The sequence below is a fragment of the Salmo salar genome, chromosome 25, assembly GCF_965601325.2.
Source record: "Salmo salar chromosome 25, fSalSal1, whole genome shotgun sequence".
NCBI classification, from domain to species: Eukaryota; Metazoa; Chordata; class Actinopteri; order Salmoniformes; family Salmonidae; genus Salmo; species Salmo salar.
In genome coordinates, this window is record NC_138315.1 from 12,815,669 (window position 1) to 12,838,196 (window position 22,528).

At 41.7% G+C, this 22,528-nt stretch overlaps 1 protein-coding gene across 1 annotated transcript in view; it reads left to right on the forward strand.

Annotated features, from left to right (window-relative positions):
• The window catches only part of LOC106586167 (G protein-activated inward rectifier potassium channel 1), a 35,687-nt gene extending 14,758 nt beyond the window's left edge, over positions 1-20,929 (forward strand). Inside the window, exon 3 of the mRNA XM_014173099.3 lies at positions 19,402-20,929. Within this exon, the coding sequence (XP_014028574.1) occupies positions 19,402-20,039 (638 nt within the window). The 3' untranslated portion in view covers positions 20,040-20,929. The remainder of the gene's footprint in view (positions 1-19,401) is intronic.
• Positions 20,930-22,528: the final 1,599 nt, after the last annotated feature.

Genomic DNA, 22,528 nt, shown 5'->3' on the forward strand with positions numbered 1-22,528 from the left:
AGTTTTAGAAACTTTAGGGTGTTTTCTATCCAAAGCCAATAATTATATGCATATTCTAGTTACTGGGCAGGAGTAGTAACCAGATTAAATCGGGTATGTTTTTTATCCGGCCGTGTCAATACTGCCCCCTAGCCCTAACAGGTTAAATAATATTCCAAACGGACGATTCCAATGTCTTGAAAAATGTAATGGAACACAGCTACCGCTCACGTGAACGCCTGCCCAAACTCATGTTCTTTCCTGAGTCAACAACTTCCAACTTCCTTTGTTCACTCTCTGTTCAGCAGAAGCCACAAACAACTTTCTAAGACTGTTGACATCTAGTGGAAGCCTTAGGAAGTGCAAAATGAACCCTAAGTCACTGTGTGTTAGATAGGCAATCACTTGAAAAAAACTACAAGCCTCAGATTTCCCACTTCCTGGTTGGATTTTTTCTCAGGTTTTTGCCTGCCATATGAGTTGTTATACTCACAGACATCATTCAAACGGTTTTAGAAACTTCAGAGTGTTTTCTATCCAAATCTACTAATAATATGCATATCCTACATTCTGGGTCTGGGTAGCAGGCAGTTTACTACGGGCACACTTTTCATCCGGACGTCAAAATTCTGCCCCCTACCCTAGAGAAGTTAATTATCACTTAAGAGTTTTTGGAACTGCAAAGAACTATTGAAGGGCTCAAAGGGTTCTTTGGGTCAGTATGGTTTCACATAGAACCATCACCCTTCCCAAACAACCATTGAGGAACCCTTTTTTGTTAGTGTGTAGTGTAGCACATGCACTCTGTAGTGTACATGTCTCATGTTGGATTTTTTTGTTCAGCTCAGTTCAGATACTTACTGTAATAGACTAAATCTAGATCTTGTTGAATTCCTCATGCACATGACCAGTTTGCATTAAGAGACTCCCACTGGGTGACAGCTTGCTTTGTCTAAAGTCCCACTGTGACAGAAAGTTTTGATTCAGACAATCAATCAAGTTTATTTATAAAGCTCTTTTTACATCAGCCAATGTCACAAAGTGTTATACAGAAACCCAGCCTAAAATCCCAAACTGCAAGCAATGCAGATGTAGAAGCACGGTGACTAGGAAAAACTCCCTAGAAAGACAGGAACCTAGGAAGAAACCTAGTGAGGAAACAGGCTCTGAGTAGTGGCCAGTCCTCTTCTGGCTGTGCCGGGTTGAGATTATAACAGTACATGGCCAAGATGTTCAAACGTTCATAGATGACCAGCAGGGTCAAATAATAATAATCACAGTGGTTGTAGACGGTGCAACAGGTCAGCACCTCGGGAATAAATGTCAGTCGACTTCATAGCCGAGCATTCAGAGTTAGAGAGAGCAGGTGAGTGAGTGAGTGAGTGAGTGAGTGAGTGAGTGAGTGAGTGAGTGAGTGAGTGAGTGAGTGAGTGAGTGAGTGAGTGAGAGTCTAAAACAGCAGGTCCGGACCAAGGTAGCACGTTCGGTGAACAGGTCAGGGTTCCATAGCCGCAGGCAGAACAGTTGAAACTGGAGCAGCTGCACGACCAGCTGGACTGGGACAGCCAGGAGTCATCAGGCCAGGTAGTCCTGAGGCATGGTCCCAGAGCTCAGGTCCTCCGGAAGGGGAGGGAGAGAATTAGAGGGAGCATACTTAATTCACACAGGACACCAGATAAGTAAGACAGGAGAAATACTACAGACATAAGACTGACAATAGCCCCCCAACACAAACTATTGCAGCATAAATACTGGAGGCTGAGACAGGAGGGGTCGGGAGACACTGTGGCCCCCGAACAGGGCCATCCAGGCAGGATATAACCCCACCCACTTTGCCAAAGCACAGCCCCCTCACCACTAGAGGGATATCGTCAAACCGCAAACTTACTACACTGAGACAAGGCTGAGTATAGCCCACAAAGATCTCCCCCACGGCACGAACCCGAGAGTGGCGCCAAACCCGGACAGGAAGATCACGTCAGTGACTCAACCCACTCAAATGACGCACCCCTCCTAGGGACGGGATGGAAGAGCATCAGTAAGCCAGTGACTCAGCCCCCGTAATAGGGTTAGAGGCAGAGAATCCCAGTGGCGAGAGGGGAACCTGCCAGTCAGAGACAGCAAGAGCGGTTCGTTGCTCCAGTGCCTTTCCGTTCACCTTCACACCCCTGGGCCATACTACACTCAATCATAGGACCTACTGAAGAGATGAGTCTTCATTAAAAACTTAAAGGTTGAGACCGAGTCTGCGTCTCTCACATGGATAGGCAGACCATTCCATAAAAATAGAGCTCTATAGGAGAAAGCCCTGCCTCCAGCTGTTTACTTGGAAATTCTAGGGACAATAAGGAGGCCTGCGTCTTGTGATCATAGCGTACGTGTAGGTATGTACGGCAGGACCAAATCGGAGAGATTGGTAGGAGCAAGCCCATGTAATGCTTTGAAGGTTAGTAGTAAAACCTTCAAAATCAGCCCTAGCCTTTACAGGAAACCAGTGTAGAGAGGCTAGCACTGAAGCACTGGAGACAACACACTAGAGAGCTTTACATTTCCTGACTATATAGTAATTTCACCAGGGATGAACTCCACATAATGGACATTTTGTTGAACAAGCTATGACATGGAGTATTCATTATCCCCTTCAGATGAACTGTGTTTGCTTCCCAAGGGAAAACAAGGTAATTGTGTCTTTGGGGATTTGTCAGGTCTCAGTTGAACTGTAATAAATCATGGGATGGAGGAAGGGGTGTGGCGGTTGCAGACCTGAGCTGAACTCATTTGGTGATGCCGCTACATCCAAAGTAACTTGTAATGGTCAGGCCATGATGTGTGGAACAGAGTCGTCATCACGCTACTTAGAGTTGGAAATAATTGTATCTTGCATGTGTTTTGGACTTAATATGCAAGTCTAAAACAAATGTATTGTGTATAGTAGTATTGCAAATGTTACTGGATATAGTGCCTACATAAAGTGTCACTTAGAGGTATCATGTTGCGACTTTCACCATCCAGAACTAAATGGAACCAGACAAGGATCTTGGTTATATTAAATAATCACTAAGGAAGGATGGGTAGCCTAGAGCTTGGTCAAAACTGACTGAAGATTGTGGCTCCTCATTAACTGTCTGTTATCGCAAAGTAATAAAGGTTGTGCTCTGCTTTTATTTTTGTTGGTCACTGTGCAGTATTGATCGCTAGCGTCTGAGTGTCCCTGAAGTCCACGTTAATCGATCTCGGTCTAAACACACATAGCCACATTTACATTTTGTTCTTTGGAGTTTGGAGGCGCTTCTAGCAAGACAATCTTTGGGGGATGTCTGTTTTCTATTTCTGTCTTATTGACATGCTGTGGGGTACTGGATCTCACTCAACCCATAGTAAGAAAACACAAGCATAACTGAATATGCAATATCCCGTTTTGAACGACTCCCGGCTAGGGTTAAATAGAGGGAAGTGGGTTACTGAGATTTACTTCCCAAACCCACTCCCTTGTCCATTGTGTTATCCTGCTTCTCTTTATAGCAGCTTTTTGCCCATCCTCCCCATCTCCTATTCCTCACCAACACACGTTTTTCCTTGATAATGTCAGTTTTTTTCCCCCTGCTTGTTAGTGGTCTTGCTGTTGTGTACAGCCTTATGTTCCTGCGCCTGGTCTGTCACCTCACCCTGTGTAGAGGCTTGGCAGGCGATGGCAATCTCCTCTCTCTCTCACAGCCCCTGCTCTGCTCCTCTCTGCTCTGCTGTTTACCTCCACACTGATGTTATTGCCTGAGCATTTTGGCTCCCTCAACACCCATCCCCCATAGCAGTACATTTCAACACCATTTTATTCTCAGCCAGTGAATTTCCTTCTCTGTGTTTTTCTTGCACACATTTTGCCTGGCGCATGTTGTACAGCACATGTGGAATAAACATCTGAGCTGAAAGCTCGAGACGCAACCTTAATTGATTAAATACTAAAACAGTATTACAACAGATTTAGATTCATCTACGAAGAATGAAAGGAAAAAGCACGTCCCTAAAAGCTACATTTTTTTTCCCTTCTCAGCATACAGTATATTTTGATGGTGGTCACCATAGAAACAGATTTGTCTAACAGATCGGAATTGTTCCCATAATAGATGTATCCGTTTCATAATTTGATTTATTTTTCATCCTCAAATAGTCACCATGTGTTGTGTCCTTTCAGGCGTTTTGTTAAAAAAAGGGTGACCATTCAGTTGTTAGGAACCCAAAGTACTGTACTGGGCAGAGTATTGTTACTGTATGTCCTGTGAATTCAACTGTTCCTTCTCCATTAAAAGCCAGGTAGCAGATAATGGACCCTATCAGATATGTATGTAGTTGGTGCTGTACATTATTGAAAATACATGGGTTCTAATTATTTGTTAGTATACAATTTATGCTCCCCGCAAATAAAAACCACAAAGACTGATGGAAAGGCCCGAGCACAAGATCGGAATTTCTGTAGCCTACTGTACATGGTAAGCTGGCGCCTAACGAAAATGACCAACACTGACAATATTGATTCTAAATGTTATTTGTGTAACGACAATGAAATGTGAAATAGAAAATAAACTGCTAAAACTATTGATTTTGCATTAAATATAGCTAACCTTCAAATGGTACAGCTAACATAAGCTGGCTTTTATCTATCGTGATTGCTGGCAAACGAAATAGAAACTGACAATTATAGCTAAAGTACACTGAACAAAAATATAAAATGCACCATGTAATGTGTTTGTTTCATGAGCTGAAATAAAAAAATTCCTGAAATTTTCCATACGCACAAAAAGCTTGTTTCTCTCAAATTTTGGCCATAAATTTGTTTACATCCCTGTTAATGAGCATTTATCCTTTGCCAAGATAATTCCTCCACCTGACAGATGTGGTATATCAATAAGTTGATTAAACAGCATGATCATTACACAGGTGCATCTTGTTCTGGGGACAATAAAAAGGCCACTTTAGAATGTGCAGTTTTGTCACACAACACAATGCCACAGATGTCTCAAGTTTTTAGGGAGTGTTCAATAGGCATGCTGACTGCAGGAATGTCCTCAGCTGTTGTCAGAGGGGTGCTGAGGAGTATTTCTGTCTGTAATAAAGCCTTTTATGGGGAAAAAATCCTGATTGGCTAGGCCTGGCTCCCAAGTGGGTGGGACTATGCCCTCCATGGCTGCACCCCTGCCCAGTCATGTGAAATCCATAGATTGGGGCCTAATTCATTAATTTCAATTGACTGATGTCCTTATATGAACTAACTCAGTAAAACCTTTGAGATTGTTGTGTATATATTTTTGTTTAGTATAATATGTCGAAAATAGCAGTGATTCGTCGAAAGAAACCAGGTAGATCTTTTGTAATGATCAGCTTTATATAGCTTGCTAACAAAGCCAGTAAACTGCACAGGTTCAGGGCTTTATATAGCTGGTCGTGCTATCAGACAGTCCTGTGTTATCCTGTTTGGGGCGTTAGTACTTAACCCATTCATATACGCTAACCATCTTTAGCGTCTTGACTATAGTATCTTCTGGCCGGGGGAGTTAAGAGGCCCGACGCTCATTCTGAACATTAAAACGCGTCGCTTGCGGCATGGTTTTGGAAACATAAGGAACGTATCTTTCATATGAGATAAATAAATATATATTTTAAATAGCTACAATTACTACACACCTTTATAGTGTTAGGGTTCCCACAAAGCCATATTTCCATGTTACAGTGCTTGTTTACGAAAAAAACTAACGGCAGATAGCTAAATAGCACAGGTACACCTAGGAGTAACGTTAGGTTCCTTTAGTCCATTATTGGGCTCGTTAAGACGGTACTCATAGGCTTGTATATTACTATCAGCAGAGGCTATATGGCCCACATTGTGGACATCAAGCTATAATGACCAGCATTTAGCTACCAACAACTGGCAGACATGTTTTGCATTTCTTTAGTTTCATCAGTTATTTAGATGGAAGACGTTAACTTAATGCGCCATATAACGTTAGCATAGAGGTAGCAAGCTAGCTCTTTCGCTTACCCGGTTCACCTCCATGCTCACATAAGCCCATGATAATGCTCAGTGCTGCTGATTGAGATGCTTTAGAAGTCACATTGGTGGTAGGGACAGCATCCACCGAAGCAACCTCTTGCTGAAGCACTCCTTCGATTGTTGACAGCAGTTGAAATTCTCAGGGATGAAATGTCCGCCTCATTCTCACAAATGTATCCCACTTCATAAAAAGTTTTAAATTGAATGGTCTAAAACTTTGACAAAAAAAAAAGATGATGGATAAAAATGCAATTGCTAGCTTGATTCTGTTACTGTTTTTTACGCTTACGGAGAAACCCACACGTATTCAAACTAGTTATGCGTTCGGAACCAAGTGGGAGCTGGGAATTTAGCAGTTGTGATGTCGTAAATACCAGTTGTGATGTCGTAAATACCAGTTGGATGCGTTTGTGCTTTGAACTAGTTGAGAAACGCTGATAGGCCAATGGCAGACAAGCTGCGTAAATCAGACTAAAAATACAGCTATCATGCTTGTAAACAAATCATAGTGTTCAGAAACCATCGGAAATTGATACTTTCTCAATTCCTGACTAGCAAGACAATTTATAAAGTCAAACGAACCGCCTGTAACTAGACATGGAAGTTTCGAAGACGTGTTGTCTTCCAAGTGGGGGAATTGAATAGGTATCGCCAAGTATAGCTCGGTCTAAAATTCTCTGTGCTATGCTTTAAACTACCTACTGTGTAATGGCTGTATGGAAGCGTTCACATATCACCACCATTTCTAAGTGTAGTTTAGGGTGAGCATGTGTAGCGTGGTTCGTTCTGCGTTGTGTACTTTTAATCAGGACACTGCCACAACTGGAATTATGATGGTTGAATCATGTTTATTGGTCCTGCACACGAAGAGACAACACACAATATGTTAGCCCTCGGTGCAGTCACAGCTCTCGGGCACCTTGCTAGCTGAAGGTCCGGCCAAAAGAGAACGATAAAAGGGTCCGTAAGTACGGATAACCCGCGATGGACCAAACCAAAATATACAAACTTTTACAATTAGGTGTATTTACAATATAGATATCAAAAAATGTTTGTACACCGAAAAATAACATTAACTATGCTGCTGTAATTAAATAAAGAAAACACATTGAATTATTATTATTGTTATTAACTTATTAACATCCCCTCTTGACCTGGCCTACTTGAACTGTCCTTGCGTGCAACTTGGTGCATAATCTAGGGGAACAACATCACTCTACTACACATGGATTTGTATTTCCCAAATGTGTGACACAGACCATAGGACGTTATGGGGTTGTTTCCAAAGTTGAGAGCTGATTTGGAGAAAACCTCAAACCCAACTTTAAGAACCACATTACAATATTATAAACGTTGATTTAAGAGTTTGTTAACATTTGGGAATGTTTTCTTGGGGTGATCAAAGTTACTATTATATGTGTTTTTGGCATTGAGAAATAGGTGCTACACTCTTTAAAGAGGGCATCTATTGGATGCCGATTCCCTCTGTCAGTTTGCTTCTCCATACTGCTCTAGCTTAGTGCATCTCTTTAATAAAAAAGTAGTCAAGCAGGGATGTATTCTTCTGCTTTCCAGCAACAACCTTCAACATGATGAATTGGTATTTAATTGTTGCCGCTCACTGTTTTGTAAATATTAAAGCATTCGTATGTTAATGTCATTTATTCCCAAAATGATCTGAACAGTGCTCCGATACAAGGACAAGAGGGTTGAGTCGTGATTCTCTATTCACGGTCCAGATTCCCATTCTTGCTTCTGCTAGCGTTTTTTTCTCATACAAAACACTTCAGTTGCCTCTAAAGCCCTGCTACTATGTCAGGGGACTGTGCTGACAGCCATATACTGGTGAGTGAGGGTGGGTGGATGAGTGCGGGGGGGGGGTGTGTGTGTGTGTGTGTGGCTGTGTGCATGTGTGTGTTTGTGAGAGGTTGTCTTACATCTGCAGATCCTTGTCTGTGATATAATTTAGAGGTCGGGGAGGACTCCTTACGCCCACCTTTCTCTCACTGACTTGGGCTGTGGGTGTCGAAGTGCAGAAACATGCTAATCTGAATAACAAACAATCCTCTATTTGCATAAATATGACAATTCGTAGCACCATTTGCATTTCATCGTTTTCCCCAAAAATGCAGGTTGTTGTGGGTGTTTTGTAAAACAAGCTCAGAAAAGCACTTTTTGTCTTTCTGAAGTCAAATTATGTGTATGGATTTTTTGATATGTAAGAACTGGGAGAATGAAACAGGTATCTATCTACAGCCAGGATGCAGGACTCTGGTCCCCGAGGTCTGAGGACAATGGAGTTGTGCACCCCTGATATCCAGCATATGACTGAGCCATGCAGCAAACAGAAAACAGCTCCTGTGGCTTCTATATTCTGGATAAGCTTATGTTAGAGACTCTGCTCCATGAATGCCAGTAAGCTTAGTGAGCCACCATCAAGCAGAAACTACTGGCAAGCTTTCTGCTAGTCCACTTTCCATTCTCAGCACCCAAAGAATCCGTTTTATCTCCCAGTCACTTTAGTGACTTGGCTGCTGTTCAACTTTGTTATATGACAAAAGCTAACTCAGTATTATCCAGCAGGACTGCATCTATTCCTCTGACACTTTGATAGACTCCCAAACACACAACCTCAGAGAGATCAACGTCCTCTGCCCTTCATACTCTCTCAATAGCAACACATTATTGCATCAGAAAGATACCGTATATTCAATTTGAAGAGCAACATTCCCCTGGCTTCTTGTAGATTCACCAATTGGAAAAAGAAGGGAGTTTTAGTGGGTTTTTTTCACAGCTCCGTTTTCTTGCCTAATAATCTTAGATATGAAAACAGTACTGTGTTTTGCAGGACTTTTCACGTTTCAAATCCAGTCTGGAATTATAACAGTCCCTGGAATTATCGCCCTCTAATTTCACCATCTAATTAAAGGTCAATATTCTTTACATTAATTAATAATCTTGCAGTAACATTGATGGGGCCATATCCAATTTATACACAGAAGGCATTACTGGGGTAGGTGTAGCTGGGTTTCTCAACTCCACAATATGTACAGTACATCTTGGTGGAGTTGGGTTGAGACGACTGGGGGCGGAGTGTACCTCGGAGGTACACAGCACGGGTTTAAGAAATTACTTCTTTACAAGTATTGACTGACAGCGACTCGATGTAGTAGGAGGTTCAGTCCGCCCAAAGTCGTCCGCTCTCAACTCCATTGATGTGATGTACATTGTGGAGTTGAGAAAAACTTGGCTAGGGTAGGTGTAAAGTGATATTACCCAATATGCTGAGATGGCTCTAAAACAAGCTGACCCTACCATTGGTATATTTCTTTGGGACTTTGAAGAAGTGTTTGGACTTGGGACAGACGGTCTATCCAGCAGTGCACATTACAGGGTATAAATTGGAAAATCAAAGAGAGGTCTGTACACAGAGCACAGTCGGTGTCCGTGAGGATGAAAGAGCAAGACAGATGGTAATAGAGATGTATGAGAATAAAGGAACCTTTCAATGTGCTTATTAAAGATGCTATTTGTAATATGAGATCACATCACTGATAAGTCAATATAAGGTTTGACCAAAACAAACACACTTTGAGGAGAAGTGATGTGCTGGAACAGATCAGGGGCATACAGGCAATCAAACCAGGTCAGAGTGGTCAGGAACTAGAGACGTGATGCATCATCCAGTACTGAGTGATATAACCAGTGGTTTTAAGGATGTTTGTTTCGCTTGGGATGGTCAAAGACAATAAATATACTTTTGTGTTGGATATTGTATGTACGCCACATTTGCCTCGAGTTGGACTCAAAGGTGACGATCCAAATAGCCTTTATATAGTGTGTTTATGCTCACGTATCGTTGGTAGATTTGGTTTCCATAGAAACACGCAGTTCCAGGTAGGTATGACGATTACGTAAGGTTTTATTAAAACAAAAACAACCACACTTGTTTTCTATACAGATGTAGCACAATTTCTGATGTTTTTCTTGTCATTGTTACAATTGCTTTCTCTACTCTTCTAAAGCTCACAATAAAAATGTTTTGCAGTGTTTAATTGTACTCATATCACCTCCCTGTTTCCAAATGGTTATGATAGCAATTTGTCTGTAATTGTTTCTTTTTCCCAACGGAAGGGAAATCACAGAGCAGCCTCTTCACTGAGATTGTTGATGACTTTTAGTATATGGATGCAGGAAGGTACCTACTTACACAACACCAAATTACCTTCTTGTGATACTGTCGATGGTGCTTTTACACAATAGCTAGGCTCTCCTCCAATATGAAGCCACTCAATAGGATGCAGGTTAGAAAACAGAGAGTTACCCAACAGTGAATCATCCCAAGTTCGATTATCTGATCTGAGATAAGCAGTGTGATTATCCTTATTGTGTGCCAATCACTATAGATTACTGAGTATTATTATGTTACAGAATAAATGGAGGAAACATAATTATTTATTTGTGGCTTCAATAACTCCTGTCACACCCTCCGGGCCAGTTCCGTTGAACTTTATCACAATATTTTAATATCCTCTACTGATTATGTTCCATTAAGTGGTGTGTTATATTGATTTTTAATATGTTCTGTTTCTCTGGCAGTCTTTGGGATGTGACTTTTAGCTTACAGTGTTGTTGACTAATATAGCAGAGAGGCTCAGTTGGTTGAGCATGGTGCTTCCTATGCCAGGGTTGTGGGTTCAATTCCCGCTGGGTCCACACACATGTAAATGTATGCACTCATTGATGTAAGTCGCCTTGACAAAAAATGTCTGCTAAATGGCATATGTTATTATATTAGAAGAAAAGTGTCATATCTGGATAATGTAGGCAAGCTGTTATTGGTGGTAAAATTATGCAGGAATAACTGAGGGTTCAAGCAAAATACCAGTGTTGAAGAAGCATGTTTTGGCATGTCTACACAAATGCTAGAGGGTTGAGCTTATATGTGACTGACTGGCTCGATTCGGTCTTGTGTAGCAAAATTTGAAATTGTGTTTTTTACGTTGGATAAAAGTAGAGACTCGGAGCTAGAAAATCATACATTTAATCTAGTGTGCCAGAGTGTGCTCTGGGTGTTCGTAAATTCAGAGCTTTGTCAGATTGGCCGTTCGTAAATTCAGAGCGTTTCAGTCTCGGAGTGTCCAGAAGGCACACTGGACGCTCTGGCCAAAAAGTAGGGTTGATTCAAGCGTTCTGACCTAACAACAGCAGTCAAGCACCCAAACTAACTGGCTAACGTTGGCTAGCTTGCTAACTACTTCCAGACACAAATGAGAGAACAGCTCACTCTGACCATTTTGCTCGCCCTAGCAGAGCTGCTTAGGCTGTTTTTATGTTATCTTGAGCTTTGGTGACTGCAACTGTGCTGCTTGCAACAATTTAATTATGTTTTTTTGCCAACGTTTACTGACGCCGGCCCTATTCAACGGGTATTGAGTGTTTGTAAATTCGTCAGTTATTCTGTGCTCTGGCACACTCAGACGAGAGTGCTCTGAAATCGGAGTAGATAGCCAGAGCGAATTTACCAGCTACGTCTATCGACAGTTGTCGCAGTGACATCATAAACATTCTATTGAAATAGTTATTTGCATAGCGGAGTCTTTTGTTTAGACATATAACTAGCTAGCTAAACAATTAATTATAATCCCAACTCCTAATGTTACTACCCTGCATGAATCTGCAGGTAGCTAACCAACCAGGTTCAATGTTAGTTAGCTAAGATTAGGCTATAACTAGCAATGCAAATGGCTGAGATACGAATAATATTATTACACATATCATACACGTAACCTTAGCTAGCCAGCCAGCCAGCTAACATTAGCTAGCTAGCTAACAGTACACTTTAACTTGAAATGAAAACGACTTTCTGACAAAATTAGAAACGTGTAATATCTGAAAATGTAGCAAGCTAGACTCCCTTACTTGTATACATGGATGTATGCTTCTCTCTCTCTGTCACGGATGCCATGGTTGCCATTCATTTCAAGATGTAATCCGGAGACAGGTGTTTTACAACAGCCTTCTGTGTGTTCTCTTTTCGACTCCATATGCATATTTGTAATCAAACGCCAGAATTTTCTCCATCTACCTAAGCTATCATAACTCAGTCCTCCAGAAAGTGGAGCGCAACTCTTATGCAGTTCTACTACGTGATATCTTAAAAAAAAAACGTGTTCAAAAGGATTACCTACACATACTGACCAGCTCATATTATAGACAGAAGCGTGCTACATTATCTCAGCCAATCATGGCTAACGGGAAGGTTGCTGACTTTTTCTGTGGCTAAACCAACTAGGCTCGTAATTTAACAATTTTAGTCATATTTACAAATGGCATACAAGTTTGTTATTAATGCACATGAAAGTTCACATGTTCCAGAAGGCATTTCTGCCAAAAAAACGCATTTTGATTAAAAAAAATAAAGTTTACATTCAAATGGCTCTCCTGTGAAGTGGTTTCCTGAAATGAGTCAGGCTGCACACACAGTTCTGATCATCTTGTAATCTTTACAAATATGTAGAATTAGTTTAGATTTAGAATGGCCCATTATCAAATGGGCAAGAACAAGGGCAGGGGAAAAAAAGACATCGGTATAACTCAAAAAGCGAATGGAGGCCTCTTTCCCGCCCGTAGGCTACTCCGGTTATTTCACTCCATGCATCAACCACTGTTTGAGGAACATGCAGCCTCTCGCTGTGCGAAAAGTGATATTCCTCCCAAACTCTGTATGCCATGGGCTCTCCAACCAGCTACCCAGTGCTTAACTTGGGAAACCAAGTGAAATCTATCCGGATATACATCTATAGTAACATGTTTTCACAACGAAACATATTTAATTCAACTGTTGACAGCCCCTATCTTTGTGCGCTCGAGAAGGAATGAAGGAGAGAGAGGAGGAGATGAAAACGCATGGTGGTGAGATATTCTGTAGCTAAAAAGGTCAAGTGTCAGCCTATTAATTATGAAAATATTTAAAAAATGCCCTACTTTTCAAAATCAAATTCACTAAAATTGTAGGCTAAACTCTGTAAGCTGCCCTGCACAATCAATGAAAAAGCATCGCCTAGGCCTATATGTTCTCTCCCAGACGAATGGATAGAAAGTTTAGAGCGCAGCATAAGGTAACCAGTCCATCCAGCATGCATAAAAATACAGTCCACACTCAAAGGCGGTTAATTTTGGAGTATAGGCTAGACCAATTATGTAGTACCAAAGACAGTTTAATTCCGATTTTGGGGGGCTTGTGCTCATACAGTTCAAGTCGGAAGTTTACATACACTTTAGCCAAATACATTTAAACTAAATTCCTGACATTTAATCATAGTAAAAATTCCCTGTCTTAGGTGAGTTAGGATCACCACTTCATTTTAAGAATGTGAAATGTCAGAATAATAGTAGAGAGAATGATCTATTTCAGCTTTTATTTCTTTCATCACATTCCCAGTGGGTCAGAAGTTTACATACACTCAATTAGTATTTGGTAGCATTGCCTTTTAAATTGTTTAATTTGGGTCAAACGTTTCGGGTAGCCTTCCACAAGCTTCCACAATAAGTTGGGTGAATTTTGGCCCATTCCTCGTGACAGAGCTGGTGTAACAGAGTCACGTTTGTAGGCCTCCTTGCTCGCACACGCTTTTTCAGTTCTGCCCACACATTTTCTATGGGTATGAGGTCAGGGCTTTGTGATGGCCACTCCAATACCTTGACTTTGTTGTCCTTAAGCCATTTTGCCACAACTTTGGAAGTATGCTTGGGGTCACTGTCCATTTGGAAGATCCATTAGCGACCAAGCTTTAACTTCCTGACTGATGTCTTGAGATGTTGCTTCAATATATCCACATCATTTTCCTGCCTCATGATGCAATCTATTTTGTGAAGTGCACCAGTCCCTCCTGCAGCAAAGCACCCCACAACATGATTCTGCCACCCCTGTGCTTCACGGTTAGGATGGGGTTCTTCAGCTTGCAAGCCCCTTTTTCATCCAAACATAATGATGGTCATTATGGCCAAATAGTTCTATTTTTGTTTCATCAGACCAGAGGACATTTCTCCAAAAAGTATGATCTTTGTGCAGTTGCAACCCGAAGTCTGGCTTTTTTATGGCGGTTTTGGAGCAGTGGCTTCTTTCTTGCTGAGCGGCCTTTCAGGTTATGTCGATATAGGACTCGTTTTACTGTGGATATAAATACTTTTGTACCTGTTTACTCCAGCATCTTCACAAGGTCCTTTGATGTTGTTCTGGGATTGATTTGCACTTTTCGCACCAAAGTATGTTCATCTCTAGGAGACAGAACGCATCTCCTTCCTGAGCGGTATGACGGCTGCGTGGTCCCATGGTGTTTATACTTGCGTACTATTGTTTGTACAGATGAACATGGTAACTTCAGGCATTTGTAAATTGCTCCCAAGGATGAACCAGACTTGTGGATGCCTACAATTTGTTTTCTGAGGTCTTGGCTGATTTCTTTTGATTTTCCCATGATGTCAAGCAAAGAGGCACTGAGTTTGAAGGTAGGCCTTGAAATACATCCACAGGCACCATTCCAATTGACTCAAATGATGTCAATTAGCCTATCAGAAGCTTCTAAAGCCATGACATCATGTTCTGGAATTTTCCAAGCTGTTTAAAGGCACAGTCAACTTAATGTATGTAAACTTCTGACCCACTGGAATTGTGATACAGTGAATTATAAGTGAAATAATCTCTCTGTAAACAATTGTTGGAAAAAAACATTTGTGTCATGCACAAAGTAGATGTCCTCACCAACTTGCCAAAACTATAGTTTGTTATCAAGAAATTTGTGGAGTGGTTGAAAACGAGTTTTAATGACTCCAACCTAAGTTTATGTAAACTTCCAACTTCAACTGTAGGCCTATGGGTATGCATAAGCTCTAACATGCATATGGGTGTTTTGAATTAATCATCACCTTAGAAAGCACTGTCCATTTCGTTCTTTTAGGCTTTGAAACAACATCCACTAGGATCATGTATTCCACTCAGTTTCAACCTGTTGTTGAACTTCTTACTTCAAATTGATCAATCACAGTCCGGTGAGTTTTAAAAGGAAGATACTATTTAAATGATAAGTGTTTGATTTGATTTTCGAATCCATTTGCATCGATGGCAGAGTGGTTAGAGGGACGATAGAGCACTCGACACGAAAGCACTCAGAACTGCAGAGCGATGGGGCAGAAATAATACTCAGAATACCCTGACCGTACTCAATGTACCCTTGGGCACATCTGTGACTTGACTGTGACTGTTAAAAGCTGTTATCAGCGGTTATTGCATGGACCGTGGAAACAGTGGCAGAAACACAGATGATCATAGCTTCAATTAAAGATAAACAATACCTACTGTAACATGATCTTTCGTTTCTTTGAACGCTTATTAATTAATTCCTTAAGAGTTCTGATTCATTTATTGCGGCATGAACATTTTTAAACTATTAGGCTAGTAGTTAATATACAATGTGTGATATTTATATCAGGGCAACCACTCAGCTTCTAATGGACTTGAACAAGGCTCCAAGAACACAAGTGGTTCCAGTATTTTTATAGCTTGCGTACTTAGTTAAAAGGAAATGTAAGAAGTGGCTCAGTTCAATGTTCTGGACTGAAAAATGTTAAGATGTTGATCTCATCTCTGTTATAATTCGTTTTTGTTAATGAATTCATGAAATTAATTATGGGGCGGCTGTGTAAAATACTGCCTTCCGTAGCCATGTTTTCCTAGACATCCAAATGTACAAAAGGTTGTTGCATGGAGCTCTGCTCAGGGTGAATTGATACAATGCAAAGTAATCAGATCATGTAACAGTAATTACGATAGCATCTGCCGAATAACAGGGACGAGAGGGTTATCCTGAAGATGAACCCGTAGCTTTATGTAAAACAAATTCATGTTGCGGCTCATTAATTCAAACCTCATCATTCAACCCTCATTATATTCATTTGTTTACGGGGATATGAGTGGATTGTTTATTAAGCATTCATGATGCCTGGTGCTCATGATCGAGTATATCTTAAATCTATGGAACTGAACCTTGTAAACTTTAAACTTTCCTTCACTGAGCCTTGATGGCAGCATGGCTGACCACACTGAGCTTGCTAAAAGATTATAGCAGAAACCTGTCTCATATGACCTATCTTATCTACACCACATGGCCAAAAGTATCTAATTCCAAAATCATGGGCATTAATATGGATTTGGTCCTCCCTTTGCTACAAAAACAGCCTCCACTCTTCTGGGAAGGCTTTCCACTAGATGTTGGAACATTGCTGCGGAGACTTGCTTCCATTCAGCCACGAGCATTAGTGAGGTCGGCCACTGATGTAGGGCGATTAGGCCTGGCTCGCAGTCGGCTTTCCAATTCATCCCAAGGGTGTTCGGTGGGGTTGAGGTCAGACCTCTGTGCAGGCCAGTCAAGTTCTTCCACACCGATCTCGACAAACCATTTCTATATGGACCTCACTTTGTGCACGAGGGCATTGTCATGCTGAAGCAAGAAAGGGCCTTCCCCAAAGTGTTGCCACAAAGTTGGAAGTACAGAACGGTCTAGAATGTCAGTGTATGCAGTAGCATTAAGATTTCTCTTCACTGTAACTAAGGGGCCTAGCCCGAACCATGAAAAACAGCCCCAAACCATTATACCTCCTCCACCAAACTTTACAGTTGGCACCATGCATTCGGGCAGGTAGCATTCTCCTGGCATCTGCCAAACCCAGATTCGTCTGTCAGACTGCCAGATGGTGAAGCGTGATTCAACACTCAAATCAAATCAAAACACATTTATTTATATAGCCCTTCTTACATCAGCTGATATCTCAAAGTGCTGTACAGAAACCCAGCCTAAAACCCCAAACAGCAAGCAATGCAGGTGTAGAAGCACGGTGGCTAGGAAAAACTCCCTAGAAAGGCCAAAACCTAGGAAGAAACCTAGAGAGGAACCAGACTATGAGGGGTGGCCAGTCCTCTTCTGGCTGTGCTGGGTGTAGATTATAACAGAACATGGCCAAGATGTTCAAATGTTCATAAATGACCAGTATGGTCAAATAATAATAATCACAGTAGTTGTCGAGGGTGCAACAAGTCAGCACCTCAAGAGTAAATGTTAGTTGGCTTTTCATAGCCGATCATTGAGAGTATCTCTACCGATCCTGCTGTCTCTAGAGAGTTAAAAACAGCAGGTCTGGGACAGGTAGCACGTCCAGTGAACAGGTCAGGGTTCCATAGCCGCAGGCAGAACAGTTGAAACTGGAGCAGCAGACCGGCCAGGTGGACTGGGGACAGCAAGGAGTCATCATGCCAGGTAGTCCTGAAGAATGGTCCTAGGGCTCAGGTCCTCCGAGAGAGAGAAAGAAAGAAAGAGAGAGAATTAGAGAGAGCATACTTAAATTCACACAGGACACCGGATAAGACAGGAGAAATACTCCAGATATAACAGACTGACCCTAGCCCCCCGACACATAAACTACTGCAGCATAAATACTGGAGGCTGAGACAGGAGGGGTCAGGAGACACTGTGGCCCAATCCGATGATACCCCCGGACAGGGCCAAACAGGCAGGATATAACCCCATCCACTCTGCCAAAGCACAGCCCCCACACCACTAGAGGGATATCTTCAACCACCAACTTACCATCCTGAGACAAGGCCGAGTATAGCCCACAAAGATCTCCGCCACGGCACAACCCAAGGAGGGGCGCCAACCCAGACAGGAAGACCACGTCAGTGACTCAACCCACTCAAGTGACGCACCCATCCTAGGGACGGCATGGAAGAGCACCAGTAAGCCAGTGACTCAGCCCCTGTAATAGGGTTAGAGGCAGAGAATCCCAGTGGAGAGAGGGGAACCAGCCAGGCAGAGACAGCAAGAGCGGCTCACTCCACTGTTCCAGAGTCCAATGGAGGCGAGCTTTACACCACGCGAGCTTTACACCACAATGGCGGCTGTGTGCGGCTGCTCAGCCATGGAAACCCATTTCATGAAGCTCCCGATGAACAGTTATTGTGCTACGTTGCTAACAGAGGCAGATTGGAACTCGGTACTGAGTGTTGCAACCGAGGACTGACGATTTTTACACGCTACGCGCTATAGCACTCGTGGTCCCGTTCTATGTTCTATGAGCTTGTGTGGCCTACCACTTCGCGGGTGAGCCGTTGTTGCTCCTAGATGTTTCCACTTCACAATAACAGCACTTACAGTTGACCTGGGCAGCTCTAGCAGGGCAGAAATTGGCTGAAATAGCCGAATCCACACATTTGAAGGGGTGTCCACATAGTTGAATTTTGGAATTTGAAGTCTCATGAATGGTAATACATCTTTTAACTTCCCAAAGAGATATGAGTTGTCAGGAAAGTCCATTGGACCCATTGCACCCTTGTCTTTGCTAAGCTTCCTGTGGTCCAGCACTTAGATAGAAGACATCTACTCATTTCGGGAAACTGTTTTAAAGTGTCAACACGATTCACTGCCTCTGAAATAGCAATTGTTTCCCTGTCAATGAAAGGCAAAATGAAAACAGTCTTTTAGGAATAAAGATGTAGAGTCATTTTAATGTTGTACTCCGCCAAAGACAATGAATCCCGCTCGGGTGCACTGTACTGTATGCATTATGTATTAGATGAATGCTTGTAGTTGCTTATTTTCAGGCTCCCGGTATTGCTGCTCAAACATGAATGAGAGCAAGAAGATACGCGTTACAAATGTGCATAAAAGTGACACCTTTAGTAGTGCATCATTTTAGCACTAATATAGCGAATGACCAATAACAGATGATGACCAATTAAGAAATTGGGTTGTGTGTTTTTTAAATTACGTTAGAGTTATTGGGGAGAAAGAATGGTTTAGTTATTTCCTTGTCAGACAGGAGAAAATATCTGAAAGCAAACATTGTTATATGGGAGTGCTTTTCATCTAATAAGTCATTACTGGATGTCCTCTAGGCCAATACTGAGTCAGCTATTCTCTGCTTCTTTCTCAAATTACTGAGGAATTAGTGTTGTATGGATCCTGAGCATCAAATAAGTGTTATTTTGTAGGAAAAGTCCTCTGTTATACGTACTAATTAATCAAGTTCATTTTGTGAGTGATATTGTTTGTTGAATGAAAACAATCTTTTATGAACACTTAATTGGCACTGCGCCAGGCATGTAATTGAGTAAGGGTTGCTCTTTGATTCTGAAGTGTTTGTTTAATGCTGTGCTAGTCAGATATTTCATCTCCACAGTGTTAGCCTTGTGTGCCTTGTGCACAGACAATCTGACATAATTCTCTGCATAGAGTCGAAGTCATCAAGTTCATTTCCTGCAATAATGATAATCAGTCCAATTAACCATGATCTTTTTGTTTCCCTGTTTTGTCTGTGTTTGACAGGGATGACTTGCCAAGCGAGGACTTCTTACACTGAGGACGAGGTTCTATGGGGACATCGTTTCTTCCCAGTCATCTCCCTGGAGGAGGGGTTCTTCAAGGTGGACTACTCCCAGTTCCACGCCACGTTTGAGGTCAACACTCCCCCATACAGCGTGAAGGAGCAGGAGGAAAACCTGCTCATGTCCTCTCCACTCATGGCCCCGTCCCTGTGCAACAGCGGCGAGGGAGGGAAGAACAGCTCCATGGACTGCCTGGAGAACCTGGAGGACAAGGAGAGCACCACCACCAAGCTGCCGTCCAAGCTGCAGAAGATGCAAGGGGGCGGCTGCGGACGGGACGGGCTGCCCATGCCTAGGAAGCTGCTGAGGATGAGCTCCACCACTTCGGAGATGATCTACCCCGGGAGCATGGGGGAGCTGCCCATGAAGCTGCAGCGCATCAGCTCCGTCCCCGGCGTCTCCGATGAGAAACAGATGAACAAGATGGTCTCCAAGATCAGCTCCGATCCCATCAGCCAATCCGTGGCAGACTTGCCCCCCAAGCTGCTAAGGATGCAGGGGGGAGGGGGGGTAGGGGGCCGAATGGACGGACACCTGCCCCCGAAACTCAGAAAGATGAATTCCGACCGTTTCACGTAGAATGGGCAACCCGTTTTAACTTATTACACCCCTACCCTTATTCCAACCCTTGTATTATTTCAGATTTATTAAAAGACATGATTCTTATACTCAAGAAAATGTAGTGTATAAATTCGTACAGATATACCTTATATAAAGGGGGGTGATGGAATACAGAACATTTGTTCCAGGATGGAAGCATACGTGCTATGATGAAAGACCTCTGATTTTTTCAGGACAATGTATGATTAGCACAATCTGGCATGTACAATACACTAACCGCATGCAAAACAGATTCGCTCTAATTTCTGGCATGACATTTACTGCTGTGTTATTTTACAGAGATGATTTGAACAGTGACATTACTTACAATGGGTCCGAACATTTGCACAAAGCCATATGGTTTACAAAATGGAAAACCTATATTACATGGGTCTAATTTACGGCAGAGAAGGCTACATACATTTGATTTGAGTTGGCTGCTTTTGTTGTTTAATGTAAAATTGTGTGGCAACATTCTGTTAAATGCATGCTACTATTATTGTCTTAGCTAGACAAAGGTAATAGACACAGATGTTTAGCCTTTACTATATTACCTTGTTTCCATTTCCACGTTTGTTCACGGCGGTATTTTTGGTATTTCATGTATAGGAGGATATCTTACCATGTGAGATTTTACAAATGTCTTAGTTCAGCAAGCATACTGTATGTTGCTGGACGATGCAATCTATATTTGCAAATGCATGGTCCACATCATATGACAGATTGGAACTGGGCACAATCTTATTAAGCAACGTGAACTTACTTTTCAAGGTAACGCTTATGTTGAAAGGGCCAATACTACCGCCTTATAAGCACAACATAACCATTACACAACACACAGTACACTATTAAAGGCACTATTCATGGCAGTAAGCATTTATGGCATTTCAGGCAAATGTCCTGAGCAGTACTGTCCAATGCCTCTTTTACATGGAAGTAAAACAACTGAACACATGGTCATGTATGCCTTCTCAAACAGTCGTTTTGAAGTTCAAATGATTATTTATTCGACATTTCATTTCAAACATGTGCACCAAAATTTCGAGTTAACTGTCACCGCATAGATATAGATTTAGAGGTGGACCTATATTTAGGAAAAAGTAACCACCTTTGTCTTAAGAGTCTATTATGCTCCCTCTTTAAAGCAATAATGTTATTATTAATGACTATAATCTTTATATACCCACAGGGTCTGCAGCAGCCCCATTACCAGTATATTTACTGAATCAATGCCATGGAACCTGGTCCTACTAAAACCATCAATGACATTGTATGATACTCAAACTCTTCAGGAATAAAGATCTAAGAGCAATTCTTGACACGTTGATTTAATGGGACACGGGTAGCTTGCTTTTTGCAGACACTGTCAAACAAATAAAAAAAGGCTTGTGTAGAAGACCAAAATGTATTAAAAAGGCCCAGTTGTTATGGGATATTACATAATATGTTACAATATCTATTGAATGTACTATATGAATAAGTTTGATTGGGCTTTATAGAGTTACCTAAAGTAGTTTATTATATAATTCAATGCAGTATCATATCAAGCTTGCTGTTAGTTAATTCTATTCTCTATCCAGAGATAAGCCTTTGTTCAGAATCTTAATAAGCTATTTATAATATATGAGATAGATATGAATATGAGAGCTCCTGATGCCATTATCCTCAGTGGATCTGGAGTAGAGTCTAAATCCTCATTATGCCCCTTAAATCAGCACTTACCGCTACTGAGCCAATTTCACTTTATCACCAAGGAGATCTTTGCAGCCGGTTGCCATTTGCCTTTATCATCTGCCCTGAGAACGGCGGTGTCGCTGAGATCTCTATCCATTAAAGGTTTCATAACCGCACCCCCACAGAAAAACTGCACCCACACTGCATTCATTGACTTATGTGAACTTTGAAGACGTCGAATCTTTGTCATATGTTCTATATCCCCCATAATTCCTGGAACAAGACAGGGAATAACAGAAACTCTGACTTGCGATGCTGCTCAGACGTGTTGGTTGAATTAGAATTAGCAGAGCAGTTTCATTGAATTCAATTCCAGGGCTCTGCTGATGTGGCTCTCTTTGTTTCATTGGCTGTCGAGGGTTTTATAAAGTGTAAGGGAACTTCACCACAATAAAAGGCAAAAATGCATGTTGATATCTGAAGAGTTAAACATGTGAAGGAGTTATGAAAATGTTCATGCTTTTTCATACTAATATCCAGGAAAGTGAGGCTGCCTATTGCAAGGGAACTGCAGTCATTGGCAGGTGATTAGGCAAATAAATTCCATTTAGAGCTGGCTAGTCACTTAAAATGACTCAATTCTCCGTTTGCGTCCATCAGCGGTTCCATAGAATCCAAACGGTTCTAAAATAAACACCCTCTCTCCATCGATTTGTTTTCTAAATAACAGAAATGTTCTTCCATTCAGCAATTTGCAATTATAATGCCACTTTGTTTTCATATCACGACAACAG